General features: G+C 37.7%; 1 protein-coding gene across 2 annotated transcripts in view; it reads left to right on the top strand.

Annotated features, from left to right (window-relative positions):
* Positions 1–20893, top strand: part of SRPK2 (SRSF protein kinase 2) — a 3154866-nt gene that overhangs the window by 2317451 nt on the left and 816522 nt on the right. For both annotated transcript variants that reach the window (XM_044088527.1, XM_044088528.1), the window contains exon 11: positions 2194–2694. In XM_044088527.1, the coding sequence (XP_043944462.1) occupies positions 2194–2694 (501 nt within the window). The remainder of the gene's footprint in view (positions 1–2193; positions 2695–20893) is intronic.

The following is a 20893-nucleotide window of genomic DNA, read 5'->3' as shown; positions in this document are numbered from 1 at the left end:
CACAAATATGCAGCTGACTTTGGACTTTGAGACCTTGGTTGTTAGTCTATAATTGCTATCGGGTACAGAACTACTGTGCAGCCACTCACCAAGGTTAAAATAATTATGATTGCCATGGCTGGGTAATTGCGTTTGTTCCCTGTCTCTCACTTGGGGCATTGTCGACCCTCATCACCAAAATTAACAGGCGCTGGCTGCAACTGTTCCGCTAGAGTAATATTCCAATTGTATGAAGCACTCACTCTTCTGATAGCATTGGAAACCTCCTCCATATGTTGCGTAAGCTGTTCAGTAAGTTGGATTAAGTTGCCCATGGAGTTGTTGAACGTGTCGTAGGTAACAAAAATACCAGCCCCAACCTCCTTGTTACTTCTGTTTGATGAAAACATGACTCCGAAGATACAGACACAAACGTAAACTGAGAACCAAAAGGAACATACTTTTATTGTAGTATATTGTTGATGGCCTTTTCATCTTTAGACAGATTAAGGCTCATTCGCCACAGTTTTAGTTATTTCTGTCACCACTTGGCTCCTTGTCTGGGTGACATTGTGATTCCAACTTACTAGTTGGAGCTTAATTCCTTTTGGTTCTTGGTTTAAGTTATCTTCTGCATCTTTGGAGTCATGTTTGGCTGCAGTGGCTGTAAGCTGCAAAGCTGTGTATCTTGGTTTCAAAGTGAGGTCTGTTTGCAGTAGCCTGGCATCTTTAGAGGGTGTCCAGCATAACATCTGACTCATTTATAGTGTAGTGCTGATGGGCAAGTAGAAGATCTCTTTCAGTTATGTAGACTGGAGTGTTTGAAAGTCTCAGCTTCTTGCCATTACTTCTGCCAAGAGAGTGTCGGAACTTCAAGCACAATTGATCAAGGCCCCTTATATGATTTTCCATAAGGACAGAGTGTCTTTGTGTACTAGCCCATCTTTTCATCCCAAAGTGGCTTCGGAGACCAACATTAATCAGATGATCAATCTTCCGGTCTTCTTTCCAAATTTTCAAAGTAAGAGAGACTATAAATTGCATTTATTGGATGTGCATCGACAGTTCTGTTTCTATTTGCACAGGACAAAAGCATTTTGTAAGTCTGACCATTTCTTATTCCAGACCCTTTTTAAGGAAACCAATATCCAACGTTACTATTGCCTGTTGGATTTCCCAGTGTATTATCTGGGTGTATTCTGTCAGGGGGATTTCCCCACCAGGTCAGGTAAAAGCACATTCTACCAGATCTATGGCCACTCCAGCAGCTTTTTGGCCCAGAGTTTCGCTGGATGATATTTGTTTTGCAGGTACTTGGTCCTCATCTCATACCTTCATTTCACATTATAAACTGGACATTGTATCCAGGAGCAGGGCATCCTTTGGCTCCGCTGTGCTACGGAATATCCTTCCATGAGAGCCTCCCAGGTTTATAGTAACTGGGGACTCTGTTCCACAGGTTGAAGAACAAATGAAGACAGCTACTTCATTTAAAGAAGTTATGTACTCACCATAACGTTCCATTTGACTAGTTGATCTTCATTTGTCTTCAAGCCATCCTCCCCTTCTTCCCCTGGCCTTGTCTGTACTGTTGTTGTATATATATATATATATATATATATATATATATATATATATATAAGTTTGACACCTTCAGGATGTCCTTTGCCCTGCTCTTTGCTCAAAAAATGTTTTTCTGGTAGTGACAAGGTCCTGTTGGGTCAGGTGTGAGTAATGGATTGGGCAACAAACTCGATCTGAAGGGGAGAAGGAGATAGGGGCATTGTGGGTAAGGGGAGGAGCTTCGAGCTTGAATCAGATGGTGGATATGTGGCCGAGTCAGATCTGATATGGATCCGTAATCCACAAGTTGAAGACAAATGAAGAACAACTACTCAGATGGAATGTTATGGTGAGTACATAACTTCTTTTTTCACCCATGGTAAAAATTTAGTTTGTAAGGCATAGTACAAAGACTTTACAAGCAAGTATAATACTGTCTTTCATTTACTTTATTTAGATGGAACCATAAAAGAATTGCTGCTTTGCAATGCATTTGCTTATGCTGTGTTTTTTTTCTACATTTTCTAACACATGCCAGATACTTGACACAGTTTTATTTACAGTGTGTAACTGAATTGCTTCTTGTAGTTAATGTGCCATGCGCTGCACAATGTACAATTCAAATAATGTATGTATTCTTAAACTTTCAAGATGATGTTGATGACCAAGATGAAAAGGAAGATGCAGAAAAAGAAAACACTGGAAAAGATGATGAGGATGATGAGGATGAAGAGGTTGACCAAAATTTGATTAATACAAACTCCAATTGGCTAGAATCTCCTAAAACTAATGGACATGTTGAAAATGGCCCTCTCTTGCTGGACCAACAAGATGAAGATGATGAAGATGAAGAGGAAGATTGTGTAAATACTGAAGAGTATATCTTAGATGAGCCAAATATTCAGAGTAATTACATTTCTAATAGTCCCTTTGAACAGTTTAATGGTGAGTTGTTGCCAAATGGACGACACAAAAGTCCAGAGCTGCAGTTTTCCAGACATCCATGTTCTATATTTCCTGGACCTTTAGAATCTGTAGCTTGTCAGTCAGCTGCATCTGATGATGGATCGACAATAGAGAGAGAAGATAGCAGTCCATCACATGATAGAAGCAGAACCGTTTCTGCCTGTAGTACAGGAGATATGCCAAAAAGTAAGTTGTGTTTTTGTTTATTACATCAGCTGTATTGTAATTTTTCCCTACCACTACTGCTGTTTTTGTATTCCATTCCTTTGCAGACACGCACGTGACTATGTGTATGTATGTGTATCTCTTTCTCTCAGATTGGGATTGTTGTCTGTGTCTTTAGCTTCTGTGTGTATGCGTATGCTTACTATGTTAACTTCTCCATTACTAATTGTTTGAAACAACTTAAAATGAAATAAAACTGTTCAGTTATGTATGTCTGGTACTGATAGAGGAATTGATTTATTACAGAATTAATTGGGTAAAGTTGCTATTGAGACTTGAACCAAATTTTCCATTCCTAGCTTACTGATACAGTAATAGCTTGACAAACATAATGTTACATTAAATGCTGTTATTTCAGTAACATGTTTGTGTTTAAATACCATCAGATGTCAGGGAGGTAGAAATGCATTTTTTTAGCTCATTCACTCCACAGGAGAGGAAAATGTTGTCCTTAAAAACAGTAGTGCATCCTGAACTTTTTTTCAGAAAATACTTTTCTAAATACCATACAAAAACAAATGTTCTTAACTTTTGAACTGTAACAGTCGCACAAAAAGTATAAAGATAAAGACTGTTTAGCCCATGTAGATCTCTGCACTGCCACAGTTGTTAACATTCCAGCTAATAACCTGATTTTATATATAGCAATAACCTGAGGGTTATGTTTGTATTTCTTTTGTATATTTTTGAAAACAAGTGACAATATCCCATGAAACATATCAGCTAAACACCTAACATCTACAACAGATTTGTCTGTGCAGAAATCTTAATCAGCATTTTGCCATACGTACATGCTGACACAGTGATGTAAATATGAATTGTAAACAAACTAGTGTATCTGCAGCTCTACTAGATAGACATCCTGTAGTCATGTATAAGTGGCAGATTTGTCCACAGTGATGTCAGCTTTTTGCAGACATCTTGCAGTACTTTCCAAGTAATACATGCCAGGCAGTAATCTTAGTAATGTGATAATTTGCTGTATTTCATAAAGTTTAAATATGAAAAACTTATTATATACAGCCTTAATTCTCTTCAGGTCAAACACTGTAGGTTGGTGTACAGTCATTGCTTTCTCCCACTTTTTTTGCCAAAACTCTGTTTATTAGAAAGTAAGAGAATTGTAGTAATAGTAATGTGAGCAATAAATTGTTGCATTTCACCAATAAAATAGATAATATAGAGGGTAAGAGCTTTTGAAACCAAGTGAACAGATGCTCAATGTTTTGATATTTGCCTGCTTATTTGCAGATCTAAGGTTAGAAAAGGACTAGCCAAGAACAGTGACTCTCTCACATGTTGTTCACTGTGACACTGAGTCAAGTCCAACATACTCATTATGAGTTATGCCGAAACATATGCAATTTTCATAACCATTGCTCTGAAAAAAATTACAGCATTTCCATTTCTTGCAGCCCATGGTTGCATACCCCTTGCACATTTCTTTCACATTCAGTCATCTGTACCCTGATGCATGAAACACTTTTTTGAGATTCTTTCTGCCAGTGAAATATTAATGCATATAATAAAATACCCCATGTTTCATACATTGCTTTTAACAATTAAAGTTTTGTATCTTCTTATCTGCTAAAGGCATATAACTCAATATTCATGTTAGACTGTGTATTTTTCCTTATGGCACTCTTGGTAAGGGAGTTGTTAGCCGAAATGTACAATTCTATAACGCTGTACCCATGTCTAATGTGGATTGACTGTATTCATGTTTGGCAAAATATTGACATGTGGCAAAAGTTGAGTGGTTTGTCAGTTTTACAACTGAGTTATTCAGTCTGAGGAGTTATGGATAAGCCAAACAGCAAACGATATTCCAAATGATAAACTGAGAAATAAAGCACTGGAGCAGTCAAGACCACAGAATCAAACTGACTTTGGGCAAAGAATTTAATGGGTTGAAGCGCTTTTCGTTTGCTCTCTTTAGCAAACTTCTTCAAAACAAACAATACCAGTATTGTTTGTTTTGAAAAAGTTTGCTAAAGATATCAAACGAAAAGCGCTTCAACCCATTAAATTCTTTGCCTAAAGTCAGTTTGATTCTGTGGTCTTGACTGCTCCAGTGCTTTATTTCTGAGTTATGGATAAGGGCAGGTCTAGATATTTGATGGAGGTAGTGGCTCAATGGTAGAGTTGTTGATGTGAAGAGGTGAGGTAGAGCTAGGCTTTATTTTTAGATGAGAAAGGGTTCCAGATGCATGCATTTGGTCATGTTACTATATTAAATGATACATTTTTGGACAAAGATTTGATTGCAATTATTTAAGTAATTCCGGAGGTCATTTAGAATGGATGTATGGTTTGGAGCAGATTTGAAAATGACAGTGTCATCAGCATACCTTAAGCTGTTTGGTGTTTTGATAAGGTAGGGGAGATTGTTAATGAAAAATGAAAATAATTGGTGGCCAAGAGCGAAGACTGAGTGTACATGTTTGAGCCCAGATCACAACTGAAAAGGGTTTGTGGACCAACTCATCCACCCATTTAACAAATCAAAAATAAAAGAAGGCAACTGTTTGAAATTCCAAGACTCAGTTCAGGTCATGGAATATTTGTTTACATTTATTTATTTAAATTTGTTTAGCAGACCGGGAATGTTCAACTGGCCAACATCCCATTTTCAGCAGAGCCCCGAGGAAAAAAACTCCAAAGAACAGAAATTACAAAGTTTTAAATGAAATAATGTTTAACAGTAGTCAAATTCTCAAAAGGAAAAAAGCAATTTTTAAAACAAGAGGTGTGAAAGGAAAAAAGGAGTACTTAACATAATGCTTAGTACATAATTCTGAGAACATAATGCATAGTTTATAGTACATGTATATGAGAAGACATGAATAAAGTTAGAGAAATAAGTAAGGTATAATGATTACAAAAAAAAGGGGGGGGCCACTGTGGTGCAGCGGTTAGCTTTGCCGCCTCACAACAAGAGGTTCTGTCGTTCAATCCTCAGCTGGTGTGGCTTCTGTGCGGAGTCTGCATGTCCTCCCTCTGGTTGCGTGGGTTTCCTCCGGGTGCTCCGGTTTCCTCCCACATCCCAAAGACATGCTGTAGGTGGATTGGACATTCTAAATTGGCCCTAGGCGTGAGTGTGTGTGCCTTCTCTGGAAGGTTGGATGCCGGGCTGAGAACTCGACACCGTAAAACTCCACTGCCAATCATGAGCGGGCAGGTGATCCACTGTGGCAACCCCTAACCGAGAAAAGCCGAAAGAAGAAGATAATGATTACAAAAAAAAAGCAGTTGAACCAAACTAACTGAATAACACAAACTAAGAAAAAGCAGGAAAATAAAATAAAACCAAACAAGTTTAATACACATACACATTAAACAGTAAGTGCTTTCATCTCTCAATCCAAGACTTCATCAGACTGAATAATGCCATACAAACCTTCACTTGAAAAAGTCACATGACATAAAACAGTTAATGACTTAATGCTTTAACCTCTTCCTTCTTAGAAAGGCAACAAAATGCATTTAGTCTCAGATGACAGAAATATTCAGACCATCCAAGTTCATCTTCAGCATTAAACATTCTATTGTGCCGTTTCACATCATCCAAAACTAATTATAATGCTTGCCCAGTGCATTTTTCTCATCCCCTACCAACACTCCATGTCTATGCTCTTACATTCTCTTATGCAGTTCTCTAGTGGTGCGCCCCCGCATAAAAGGATTTACAGGGCAAGCATACCACCAGATACACCACAAATTTAGATTTACATGTATAACATCCCTTAATGGAAATGTTATAATTGTTAATACAAATTTTGTTGGCATCAGTAAATAAATAATTGCGTAGATTGCAGTTAAAACATTTAAACATTCCTCGTTTTGCACACTGGATAGAAGAAGGTTTTAACTTTGCTTGAATGTAATTTTTAAAACTTTTTCCTTTCTTTTGCACAAAAAATAGGATTGTCTCCAACCACTTTTGAAATCTCAGGGCAACTTTTTAAAATTTTCCAATGAGTAGAAATAATGTTGTTGATAGCTCTGTCATGTAAACTATTACTGACGTGCATAAAAGTTCTGTAATTGATTGTTTTAAGCTTTGGAGTCACATTTTCAGTAGAATACCTTAAATTACATATCTCAGAAAACTTTTCTGAGACTAATTTTTTAGGATACCCTCTACTGATGAACTTCTTACATAAGCTGACACCTTCTTCTAGGAAACCATCATCTCTTTCCATTAACCGTATTGACCCTTATTAACTGACCCTAGTGTTTGCAGGGTGCATACTACTGTAGTGTAAAAAAGCATTGTTGTCCACATTCTTTTTATAAATTCTGGTAGCCAGTCTATCTTTCTCCTTGAGAACCGTAGCATCTAAAAAATTAATACTGTTAAGATATAATGATTGTTGAAGATGATATGAGTGAGGGAATAAAATAGATGGATTTAGGGTGGATCAATATAATAGTGTAGGGGTGAAGCTGAAAAAAAAGAGAGTCATAGCAAGAATGTGTTAGAGGCAGAGAGGCATTTTTTTAGCCTCGTTTAGTGCAGGAGCACAGCCAGTTGTTGGTGAGGTATTCCTTTAATAGTTGTTTGAATTTGGAATTGTTGGTTGTATTAAGTATTGCCTGTGGTAAGGAATTCCATAATTTAGATACTTGGTTTGAGAATATGGAATCTCTAGCTATTATTGTTTTTTTTGTTAGAGGATCTTAGTGATTGGGGGCAAGAATAGGACTGAATTAGGTGTCTGAGGGCAGGGAGTTGTCTCTGTGGTGGAAGATCGTATGAGTAAAATTTAATTGGTTAAAGGTAAGTAGATTGGGAAGTTCTAGCCATTTTAGGAGGTGCAGAGTACTGCAGTGGTGTGATCTATGCTGGAGGTTAGAAGTGAATCTTGCTATTTTATTGTAACAGGTCTCTAATTTGTTTAAATCTGTTTTTCTAAGGTTTATGAAAAGTGGGGATATGAATAGTGAGACAAAATGACCAAAAATGCAGATTTAGATATACTAGATCTTAGAATGTTTTCCTCAGAATATTTCCTTTTCTTTGAGGTATGGCAATGTTAGAGTTGGTGTATATAAGTTCAGGAGTGTGTGGCACTTGCACCCACAGTGGGGGTGCAAAAGGGGTTACCCTCCAACAAAAAAACAAAAACAAAAAAACTTTAACGGAGAAAAGCAATTTTTGACTTCCATTGTTTTCTGTTTTTGGCCTTTTTATTTTTGTCATTTTGGGTCATGGAATTACAAATCTTGATCTTTCAATAGGAAGTGTAAAAAGTAAAGCTCAACATAATTTTCCTCAGTAGTTCTGTCATTAACCAACAGATTGTATGCAAATACATGGTATCCCTGTCTATAGATCATTTTTTTATTTATTTATTTGCATTTAATAACTGAGAAAACTTTACAGGTCAGAAACCATTTTCAGCTGAGGCCCAAGGAGAAAAATTCCATTAAGTACATACATTTACAGTACTCAATGGCAGTCAGTGTTAAAAGTTTACATATCAGCAAAAGCGATTGAAGAGGCAGAACGAACAAGCAAACTGAAGACAAATCAGAAAAAAGGATATCCAACAGCTGCAGGCCAAGTACTTTAACGTAAAACAGTTTATTATCAAAACTCCACATGTTTTCGTCACCCTTATAGGGTAACTTCTTCAGAAAATGCAAATCGACTACAAAGTAGCAGCTTTTTTTAAAAAGACTGGCACCTGATGTCGTGTGATAGCATCAGCCAATCGGTCAAAACAAAATATATATAAAACAGGTGCTTGTAAATCAGTAAAAGTGTCAGCAAAACATTAAAATATTTAATTAAAAATTAAACTGTATATATGTCACATAGGAAAACAATATTCAAAAAGCATAACAGCTTAAATAAGACCCAATATAATTAGTAGAACCCTACTAGCAAATGCAAGCCAACTCATGCGTAAATTCCAATGAGAGTAGCTCATACGTGAATTCCAAAAAATCAAGTGAGTACTACCTAAAATAAGTCAATATATACAAGTACATGTTTTGAACTCTGCCTTAAATAAGAGGAATAACCATACAACAGTGTGTAAATGTAAATGAATAACAATCAGTATTCCCATGTTTGTATATGTAGACTAACTATGACATATTTTTTAACATTTATTTTTAAAGTTTATTTTTAAGATGTAAAGTGAAAAATACTTCAGCTCATGAAGTCAGTTGATTCATCTCATAAGACTTTTTAGTTTCAACAAACAAGAGATGTTACAATTATCGTTCAAGTCGGGGTAAGTGAAAGCATCCAAGGCTAGCTGCCATTCTAATTCACGTACCTCGAGAAGTAAAGATTTAGGGCCTCCCCTAATATCTGGCATGAGTTGATCTATGGCTTGGAAATAGAATGTATGACCATTGTTTCAAAGAATATGCTTAGCTAAAGCATTTTCACTTTTGTTTTTAGCTATAGCATAAGAATGGTCATAGATTCTTTCTCGGAACTTCCGGTCAGTTTTACCTATGTAAAACGCCGGACAGTTATTGCAGCTTGCTAAATAAATTATGCCCTTAGATTCACAATTCAATTTATATTTGATAAAGTACCTACAATTTTTACCCACCTCAAATGAACTACCAGTCCTAATAGACTTTCACATCTTGCATGCTCCACATATAATAGTGCCATTAAGTCTTGTACTGGGTCTAGTGTTTTTACTTTCGAGGAGGCTTTTCAAATTAACCCCCCTTCTATAGACAACTTTCGGTAAATGACCAATTCTATCCACTATTAAATTGTCCTTATGTAAAAAGGACCAATTTTTATATAAGATCAGTTTCACCTGTTCGCTGTCATTATTGAAAGAATCTATAAGCATTCTAATGCCAAATATTTTTAATTTTTTTTAAACGCACTTTAACGAGAGCGCTTTTCAGTGAAAAGCAGTTTTGTTAAAGTGCGTTCAGTGATAATGGATTCGGGCTTTTTCACTTTTGTGCAAAAGTCCTAGAGCCATATATATATATATATATATATATATATATATATATATATATATATATATATATACTGCTTGAAAATAACAATGGAAAAGGTTACTGTTTGTTTTTGTATTTGTGAATTTGTACTTGTGTCCTTTTTTAAAATGTGATAATCTAATAAATATATCGAAAAATAAACATTTAGGATGAAAACAATTTCCACACATTAAAAAGTTATAACCTTGTTCTACTGTCAATTAGATGACATGGGCAGAAGAAATATTTTATATTAAAATACACTACAGAACATCTTGCTATATGTAAACAACTACATGTGGAATTCAGGCAGATATAAATACAGTTACTCAATGTAAGGCACATGGGGTACACCTGATACAGATAGCACATCATGCTCAGGGACTGTAATCCTCACAATACCCCTGGGTATGAGATAATATTTTTCCCATTTATACCCCTCATGTCTTATTGCATACCTATCCAATATTTTAAGGCAGTGTTGAAGACTGAATAGATTACTTAATTGTGGCAGGAAGCAGCTGTAATTGTGGTACCAAAGGGAGCAAAACCCCTTTTTCACATATTTAATCTGGTCAAAAAGTAGAATCACAGACAGCATCCATAGTCAGAAGTTGCCCATAAGAAAGCTTTCAATTATTTTGCTTCAGCATTTGCAAAGATATTGACATTGCTTACCAATGCCAAGTGAAGTGGAGTGGCTGTTCTTGTGTTGTGGCAAAACCTAGTGCATTGTTACCTGCACCCACACTAGTCTCATTATCCTTGCACAAAGGTGCTTAACCAAGCTGTTCAGTTGGAATACAGAGTAAAGGCAGAATAAAGGCAGTACTTAGCAACAATTACTCTTAACAGTTCTTTGACTACTGGATGTAACAAAACGCAACTTCCTCTGGAATGTTGGCATAAATCACTTGTCTGAAGATTGCTTTTTTGCCATAGCATCAAGAGTTCAAGTCCAGATGTATGTCACATTATTTTTTACTGTGATGTTATACTTCTTTGATATTTGTAATGACATGCATCGTAATTTTTACCCTTTAACAACCTATTATGAACAGATTTTGAATACTGTTGCAAAAAAGCATTTGCAAACACATCCATGCCCATAAGGAAGAATTATTAAACCACCCTTAATCTGCCCCTGTCAGCATCAGTTTTTGCCTGTCCTACAGTTTCTCCCCACATACATCACTTACTGATACAGAGCTTGACTGATTAATACTGAGGACACACCATAAAAATGTACATAATGACCCATAGCACCACCTTTTCATATGTGTCTCTATATCTGTATCTATCTTCACTCCTTCTGTCTAACCTCTTTGTACTGTGGTGTATTCATTAGGCTGATGGATGTAAATTATTTTGCTGAAGAATAAAACCTGCATTTCCATTGGCTGAATAGGGTATCAATGTCCCTTCAAGGCTGTGATTTTGACGTGTGAATTAGGATTTTCTTGGTGGGGTCTAGAGATAATGATCAAGTATGTAAACTTAATTTTTCATCTTGAAAATGGTTCATATCCAGCATTAGGTGAAACTCGTACTGCCTGTTTTTATGTGTCTTTCCTTTGAATGAATTGCCCATGTATCTCTGTAAGGTCTCTATGTTTTATCAGTTATAGGGCTCAGCAGTTGTATGAGATCTGACAACAAGCAACTGTAGTATGTCATGTTAAATGGCATTTCAGGTGTTACTGCATAATGTGGTGAGTGTTTGCCTTACACCTCATAGTACACCCAGTTAACTTGTGATTTCCCACAAAGCACGTCTTGTATGTAGTAGGTATAAAATATGATTTCAGTAGCTATTACATACGCAATTCTGCCAGGCAACATATTTAAAATAGTCATTACGAGGTATTCTTAAAGTCATGATAAAAAGTTAATATAATAATCCCATGCTGACACTGTTTGTAAAATCATCTGCATACTGCAGTCAAACCCTGCTTCAGCTCTGCTTTTCCATATAGGTCAAAGACTTTACACCCTGAGCCACAGAGAAGGCTAGGTTAACAAGTGGAATTTGTCCACAAGTACTCTCCAGAGTTCTAACGACCACACATCACTGCCAAACCTATTTGCACTGTAGAAGGCACAGCAGATGTAGTGTCTCACAGCCTCCTTCAGCAGAGACCTGTGCTTGCAGTATACTATCACACAAATGAGGAAGGAACACAACACTTCATTTGTGATTTGAGCTTTGGAGCCAACATTGAAATGTATAACAAAACACACTGAGCATATATATGTAATATGTGAAGATAAAACAAGTCTGTTGTAAATGTAATCAGAATTACAACATTTTCTCTGTGATTTTTATTTGTGGAAAGGTTGCCAGGGAGCACTACTGAACACCACTAAACCCTGGTACTTAGTGTTCATGTTCAGTACACCAAGGTCTGCACACCCATGCTGTAATTGTCAACAACCGCTCAAATACGTTTCTCAGCATTGAGCTTTAGGAAGTGATTTTGAACAAAAATAAGTATTGCTACTGGATGCTATTACTTCATTGCCTGGTATTTGTGTAATGTACTCATATGAAATGCAGTGAACTGCATGGTTAATTGACCACTTCATTCTGGACAGTTTGGTCTGCACTGCAGCACTGACACAAAGAATATACAACCACATATAGCCTTGATGCACAGAAATCAGCAATTTTTATCCCTCCTGCATTGAAACATTAAGTATTGATTGGTATTGACAGTCCCCATTGCGCATGCATGACCACATACCATTGGTAATGTCTATACCATTCATTAACAGTGGCGGATCCAGGAATTTGCAGTAGGGGGGCACAGTCTGGATAGTTGACTACCGGGGTGGAAGCAAGAAAGTGGGACACAAAGCTCTGACACCACGTCTGGAAAGACATCACTTTACATTCAGTTACACATGATTTTACTGTGGATGTGGTAGTAGAAAAAAGTAATTCCTACACAGCACATCTATTTTCAATGCATGCCTGGAAAAAATGTGTTGACCATACCAACTCACATTCTCCTTCCATGGCATAGTGGGCATATGGACTCTTATAAACTTGTAAAGAATCCCACTGAAGTTGGAAATAACCACAGTGAAGTCTACTTTGTTGTTAAACATAAAATATATACCAGACATATTAGGATAAATTAGTAAAAGCTTAATTTATTGATGTACCAAATAAACTAAACTCATAAAACTTTCCTTAGCTGACCATTATGTTTTTGTTTACTGTTCTTTCTCTGGATTTAAGCACAACTAATTTTCTTTAACAAAAGTCCTACTGTACCTTCTCTTCTTTCAACAAATTCTGGAGTGAGTAAAGGAGGGGGAGGCAATGCTGGTCTCCAGGAGTTCAAAAATGCTGGTTGTCTTCTTTCTCGACTTAAAGTTCAATGAAACAAATTGTTTTAGGTCAATGTTTTCCAAGTTCATGGCCATCTGAATTTGAGTAATTTCTTCTTCCAACTCGTGGTCTTTGACAGTGAACTTCTGTCCTGTTGAACTTTCACTGAGCTTGGATTGCAGTCACTGCAACTTCAGCACTGGGGAAATAGTTCTAATTTGGGGAATGAAGTACTTTCTACAACTGTGTTTTATAATTGGAATAGTCTGTGTAGCAATTACCATTTTTGGGAGTTGAATATAAGCTGACAATTTCCAATACAATTGCTGCTACCTTGTTTTCCACAGCTGCTGGCAATTTAAATGCAGCAGTGTTTTATTATCATTTTGCCAGATTTTAAAAGAATTCAACAGATGGTTCAGCATTAAGAAAGCTTTGTGTCCATTTAGCTTCACTGTTCAGGAGGTTTGGTTGTAGTTAGAGAACACCATAATTGTACATGTTAGTGTCCTGGTTAACTTTTGTCTTTGGAGCAAGTGAGTTCTGCTGTGGTACTACTCTGAATTCTGTGATCATTTCTCTTCTGTTTGTCAGGTTTTCTCTATTTTTTCTTTAGTCATGTCCATTTCTATCTGCAAGTTTCCCTTAATACAACTCATGTTCCTGAACATCTGTTCACCTTTTGTTGTCTTCCATTTCTTTGCATTGCTCATGTATACATCCCTCCTGAACTTCTCTTGCTATCATCTATCAAACTCTGCATTAAAGTTTTACATAATGTACCCTGCTCTCATTATCTTTAGAGAGCCTTCTTTCCTCAGCCACTTCTAAAGCCTTCACAGACAGTCATTTTTGCCTTCTTAACTTTTCTATTTAGAATTAATTTTTTGCAACTTCCTGGGTAATATGTCAAACTTCTGTCCATAGTTCATGTACTCTGTCCAGCATGCCTAATCCCTGACTATACTTCTCTTACTATGTATGCTGCCTGTGGAGTAGAGGACTTATGTGATGGTAGTGCTCAGACTATTGGTACTTGTTACTTTCTATGTTGCCTGCGGAGTACATGACTTCTATGATGGTAGTACTGACTTCTCTGATGGCACTTCTATGAATTTTTATGTTGCCTGTGGAGTGGATGACTTCTGATGTTAGAGCTCTGACTACTGGTACTTCTCACTTTCTATGCTGCCTGTGGAGTAGAGGACTTCTGTGGAATTTCTATGTTGCCTGTGGAGTGGATGACTTCTGATGGTAGAGCTCTGACTACTGGTACTTCTCTTACTTTCTATGCTGCCTGTGGAGTAGAGGACTTCTGTGATGGTAGTGCTCTGACTACTGGTACTTACTTTCTATGTTGCCTGGGAGTAGATGACTTCTATGATGGTAGTACTGATTTCTCTGATGGCACTTTTATGAATTTCTATGTTGCCTGTGGAGTGGATGACTTCCATGATGGTAGAGCTCTGACTGACTACTGGTACTTCTCACTTTCTATGCTGCCTGTGGAATAGAGGATTTCTGTGATTGTAGTGCTCTGACTACTGGTACTTTTTACTTTCTATGTTGCCTGGGGAGTAGATGACTTCTGTGATGGTAGTACTGACTTCTCTGATGGCACTTTTATGAATTTCTATGTTGCCTGTGGAGTGGATGACTTTTATGATGGTAGAGCTCTGACTGACTGCTGGTACTTCTCACTTTCTATACTGCCTGTGGAGTAGAGGACTTCTGTGGAATTTCTATGTTGCCTGTGGAGTGGATGACTTCTGATGGTAGAGCTCTGACTACTGGTACTTCTCTTACTTTCTATGCTGCCTGTGGAGTAGAGGACTTCTGTGATGGTAGTGCTCTGACTGCTGGTACTTACTTTCTATGTTGCCTGGGAGTAGATGACTTCTATGATGGTAGTACTGACTTCTCTGATGGCACTTTTATGAATTTCTATGTTGCCTGTGGAGTGGATGGCTTCTATGAGGGTAGAGCTCTGACTGACTACTGGTACTTCTCACTTTCTATGCTGCCTGTGGAGTAGAGGACTTCTGTGATGGTAGTGCTCTGACTACTGGTACTTTTTACTTTCTATGTTGCCTGGGGAGTAGATGACTTCTATGGTGGTAGTACTGACTTCTCTGATGGTACTTCTATGAATTCTTATGTTGCCTGTGGAGTGGGTGACTTATGATGGTAGAGCTCTGACTGACTATGTTGCCTGTGAAGAACATTACTGGTATTTATCTTACTTTCTATGTTGCCTGCGGAGTAGATGACTTCTCTGATGGTAACACTCTGACTTAATTAGTAGTCAGACTTTGTCTGTGTTATACCATCTAAAGATATGTATAAAAACTATACACGGCAGGAGAGAGTCTAACAAATTTTTTGTTAGTATAACACTAAGCATTTCATGATGGCCTCTATGTTCTCATACCGTACTGTAATATATGTCACAAGCTTAGTCATACTACTGTTAGATTCTTAATTAAGTGGATTAATAAGTAGCATTCTTCTCGGATGTCTTTCTGCAAATAAATTGATTACCGAGGAGTAGTCTATCGGGATGTCCCTATGCATGAACAGCAACACTAAACTGTTAAGGCGCTCTTGTCCCATGGTACTCCGGAATTCAGACTTTATCAGTTTTAAGGCTGAATTAGCCCTCTCTACTCCAGCAGTTGTGAATGGAGTGAGCAAGAGTGTATTTAATACAGACAAAATGTTTGGGAACATTTTGACATTTGTTTGCGAATAGGTCTGCTTCAAATCATTTGGCAGTGCAGAATTGTGTGATATAGCCTCCCATGTCCTTTTCCACAGTCTGAGCTCTTGGTGGAATGTTGTTGGTGAAGGCAAGTCAAAAAATTTTTTAAGTGAACTCTCTCTATCTAATATTAAGCTGTTCAAGTTTGATGGAATTAGTGAGAGTCCTTGAATAGCTGTTGATGCCATTGTAGTGAATCGTCTGGACAGTTCATGAATGAAGTGATCCAGAAAGGGAATAAAAATTGCTCTTCGCCAGTACTCTTCTGAAGTCTCTCCAGCCACATTGTTTCTCATAGTCTGTTTGCTACAGACACGTGGAAGGGGTAATTCAGTATTATCGCAGAAGCTCCCCATTTCTGACATATCTCTGAAGATATTACTAAACTCATTCTCAATGTTTGCACGAACAGCCTGCAGCTCATTAAGCACACAGCTGACTTGCTCATATGCATACAGTATGTCTTGTGACGATCCTTGCAGAAGTTTGCTAAGGGGCTTAGTAAAGCCAAACAAGAACCTTGCTGACTGGAAGGAAACAATAAAGCAAGACTTAGTAATTGAACTGTAAAGTCCACTGGCATCTGTCAAAGTTTTTCCATCCCAGTGTGGCCCTCTGTTATTCATAATATTGTCTAAACAGTGAATGAGTGATTCATACATATGATAGAAGTCATCAAAAGCTGTATGTCTCTCCACCCATCTGGTCTCACACAGCAACTTCAGCTTTTGTTTTTCTATAGGTTTTTTGCCACTTGCCTTTTGCTGTAAGTTTATGTACTGCACTGATTCCTCTAGACATCTTTGCCTTTTTGGAGAGTATTTGAAAAACAAACCAACTTCCTTCACTATATTTAACATTATTCGTACTTCTGCAACTTGGCAAGCCTTTGAAAGTACGAGGTTCAACTGGTGGCTAGCACAATGGAAAAAAATAGCAAGTGGTACTTTTTCTTGAAACAAAGCAGCACAGCCTTTCTGTGCTCCAGCCATGTTTCCAGCACCATCGTACCCTTGAGCTTTGCAGTGCTCAAGATTCAATGTTAACTTTGTTAGGCATGTGACCAACTTATTGCATATCTCCTCTCCAGTCACAGATTCACAGGCAATAAATTCTATGAATCTCTCCACAGGATGGCCATTCTTCACATACCGTAGTACTACAAGTTGTTCCCAGTTGCTTATATCTGCAGTTTCATCTGCTTGGATGGAATAAAAGGGTCCAAGAGGCTGTTGCTTAATATCCTTTATTATCTGCTGTTGAATGTATTTTTTAATACAGTCTAGCAATTCATTCTGTACTGTTTTTGAAATATATGTTGCATTCTTTTGGCATGTCTGCAAGTGGGCTTCTAACTCTCTGTCACCAGCATCAATTCGGAAATCAACTAGAGATCTGAAGTTTCCTTTGTTGATTGTACAGTCAGATGTGCAGTCATCTCTATGTCCACGGAGTGCTATCCCTTGCCTTCCACAGTACTCCAGACACTTTATAATAGAGGTTAGTAGAGCTCTGTTTTTGGCCACCTGCAGCTGTGAAGCATTTGAAATTGCAAAGTCCACTCTTTGACTTGGATTGTCACTTGTGACTCAGAAAGCATGTAATTTTGCCTCAGATTTCTTGTGGTAATCTAATTCTGAATGTCGCTGAATATCAGCTTTGGCATGCTTCCAATTACAATATGGCTGCTCAATGAATAACTTTGCACGTTCTGTCTGTGCTAGTGTTGGAAATAACACACAGGCTAAACAATACAGCCCATCTTGTTTCACTGAATATGCCAGAAAATGAAATTGGTCTAGCCATGACAGCTGACATTGGCGAAGGGAACTTCCTGATTTTCTTCTTTTGTCTGTGAAGGCTTTGAGTGGGAAACGAAAACCATCATGTGGTTTGCGATGATTTAGGACAATGACTTTCTCCTTATCTGCAGCATTAGTACATGTGATGTACTCACTAATATCTGTCAGTGAACACTTTGGGGCACTGACTACATCCAAATGCTTCTTAATGACTTCACTAACAGTACTTCTCTCACTTTCTATGTTATCTGTTAAGCTGCTGACTTCTGTGACAGTACTATTTTCACTGACTTCTCTGATGGTACTACATTCATTTACCATGTCTTCTGTGTCAAACAGACATGACTCTCTGACTGCTGGTTAAAAAAACAAAAACAAATATCAAGAGGAAGATAACTTATTTAACAGTACAACAACTACAACTACATTTGCCTCCATTGAATAGTGTACTGTTACACACAAAAAAAAGTTTCACTAACTAAAAAAAATAGGGAAAGACTCTATACACTAGATGCCTGCAAACCCACAAAAGAAATGCAAAGTATACAACATGGATTATTAAGATGATCTATCTCACCGATGAGCTCCTGCCTTCATATATGACTGAGTACAGTACCTTTCAGTTCATTTTCCATTACATAGCTGACTTTCCTTTCAAGACTAAAATCAGTAAAACTTAATACCCTCATTCATAAAATCCTAGAGAAATACTTTAGCACAGGAAATAGTGTCACACACATCTGAACTATCTGACAATCATCCTGAGAATAGGACATAATTCTGTACTTTGCCACTACTCTCACCCACAAATGACTTACCCTCAGAGACTGAACCTTCTCTGTGTTTTATGACCTTTCTGAAAAATTTGAAGACTGTTGATGTAGTTCTCGTTTGGCTCCTGAAGACATAGCAACACTTTCTGCTGACATACTGCAGCTCATTTCAATACACAAAATAACTGCTTTGCTTATCTAATGTACAAAATAAAACAGTGTCAAGTACTAATGACTTGGCTAATGGCCAAAACAACATGTGTTCATTATGCTAAACAAAGAACGCATATAAAACGCTTCACAAATGAATGCACAAATCTGTTCTTAGCTTTGGCATGTTGCAATTGCTTTACAAAACTGTCTGTGGGTGCTATACTTCTATTAGCCTTCACACATTCTGGCATTACACAGCATTTTCTGGACAAAAAGGGCGTAGGTCAAAACTGTAAGCATTTTGTGAGCAATGAAAGATATCAGAATGTACAAATAGCCTGAACTTTGACTGCCACGTGTCCACAGTGGTGAGGAAGTCCTTCTATGTGGAACAACTTATAAGTAAATGTATGGCATCCAGATCCAAGGAAATTATAACCCCACTGTATTCAGCCTGATGACCAATAATTGAGTACAATGCACCGACATGTACTTGACTAGGCACTTATTTTCCATATAATGGAGTGGCTGGCATGACCACAGAGGTTCCTCACAAAGAGCATACAGGGTATAAACAAAATGTCTGATACGGACAGACTAAAACGCCTTTCCCTTTATTCGGTCTCCTACCGATTATTAAAGGGTGACCTGTGCCTGTTCTACAAGGCACTCACAAATCCTGACTTGGTGGAGCTGCCACACATCTGCAAGTCAAACAGCACAAGGGTCAGCTGATCTCAGGATCTAAACTTAAGTCACTCAAACAAAACATGCAGGAGAGACAGCTATGTGTCTCAGAGATCGCTCTTTCTTTGGAACAGGCTTTCCATAGTAGGCAGTTCAGGGGGATGGGTACCCAGCTTAAAGAGGGGATCTACAAGAATGCTGCCAGAAATGTTTGCAAGAAAGAAACAATATGAGCAGAGACTACAGGTATGGAGTGAAGAAAGGCTAAATGATATACAATAGTCTCACCAGCTGCACTAGTAGAGTTTGGATCTTTCCAAATTACAATTTGTATTTTCCATATAATGTACTGAATGATGTTCAACATTTAGGATGCTATTTATAAACTTTAAGATCAATGCAATAGGGCTGATACCCTGTAAAGTAATGCAACCTATTTTTGATTCACAGAAACTAGTGCACTATGAGTTACAAAAACTGTACATAATCTTACCCCATTATGTAGAAAGAATAACCTATGCAAGGAATAAACACATAAATGACCCCCATCCCCAGGATTACATGCCATTTGTAAACATGAGCTAGTTCTGCGAGACTTCTAAAATGTCCTACTCAGATTAATGTTTCAATAAAAATAGTTTATAATAAAAATGTTTGTGCGTCATAGTCTTAGCCAAGGAGAGAGGGGTGAAGAGGGGTGAGCTAATCAAAAACAGATAACATACAATCTACTGACAAATCGGAACACAAACACTGTTTTTTTAGTTTATAATAAGCTGAACTCTTGTCAAAATATTTATTTGCTGGAACTGTGCAGAAACAGTTAAGCAGCTCTTAAAGGAAACTGGTTTCTGAGTGGTTTCCTCTTACGACTGCAACTAGAGGAATCAAAGATTCTTGCTGTATTCTGGAGAGCTGATTGCTGCTGGATAAAATGAAAGCACAGTTTTATTTACAAATTGCTGAAGGTCAAGCCTAATGCGTATTTTGATATCACAGCTTAACATGCCAGTTATAATAATGTCCATGGCTTTACAGATGAGACTTGTCAGGCTGATGGGTCTGCAGTTCCTAGGGTTGATGGCAGATATGATCTTATGAAGAGGAATTACTACTGCAGTGCTCCAAGTATCAAGGACAAAACGTATAGCTAAACTTAGATTAAACAGTTTGAGGAATGGCTTTACCAGGTCATAATTATCACAAATCAACCAGGTATGCTGTAGAGTCCCATGGAAAAATAATATTTGGCCCATGGAAAAAGAGCCATCATTACATGTTCTTTTGTGATGATATGGGGTTAAGAGATTCACAGATATGTGGAGATTGGATAGAAGTCTGAGGGGTAAAATTAGCATTGACTTTGTTTGCTAGTATATTGGTTCATAGGTTCATACTAGGCTATCTGCCCTAGGGCATTTATGAGCCTAGCCAGAGTGTGTTTGGCTTTCTCCACCCATTTTAAATTGATTTTGCTATGGCCTTTTTCGAGGTTAGTATACTGTGCCTCTGTCTAACAGTGACACAGAAGTGATACCCGGGGTAAACCTAATATCTCCCATCCACCCATCAAGATTCCTCTTGAAGAGAGTCAATGAGGGACTCTGCCTAACCTCGACTGGGATTTTATTCCAGAGTGAAGGGAGCCTCTGGGTTATGAATCTGTCCCTCCAGC

Source organism: Protopterus annectens, chromosome 11.part0 (genome assembly GCF_019279795.1).
Source record: "Protopterus annectens isolate FY-2018-M chromosome 11.part0, PAN1.0, whole genome shotgun sequence".
NCBI lineage: Eukaryota > Metazoa > Chordata > Ceratodontiformes > Protopteridae > Protopterus > Protopterus annectens.
Note: the sequence above shows the minus strand (reverse complement) of the source record. Positions and strands in the feature narration are given on the sequence as shown.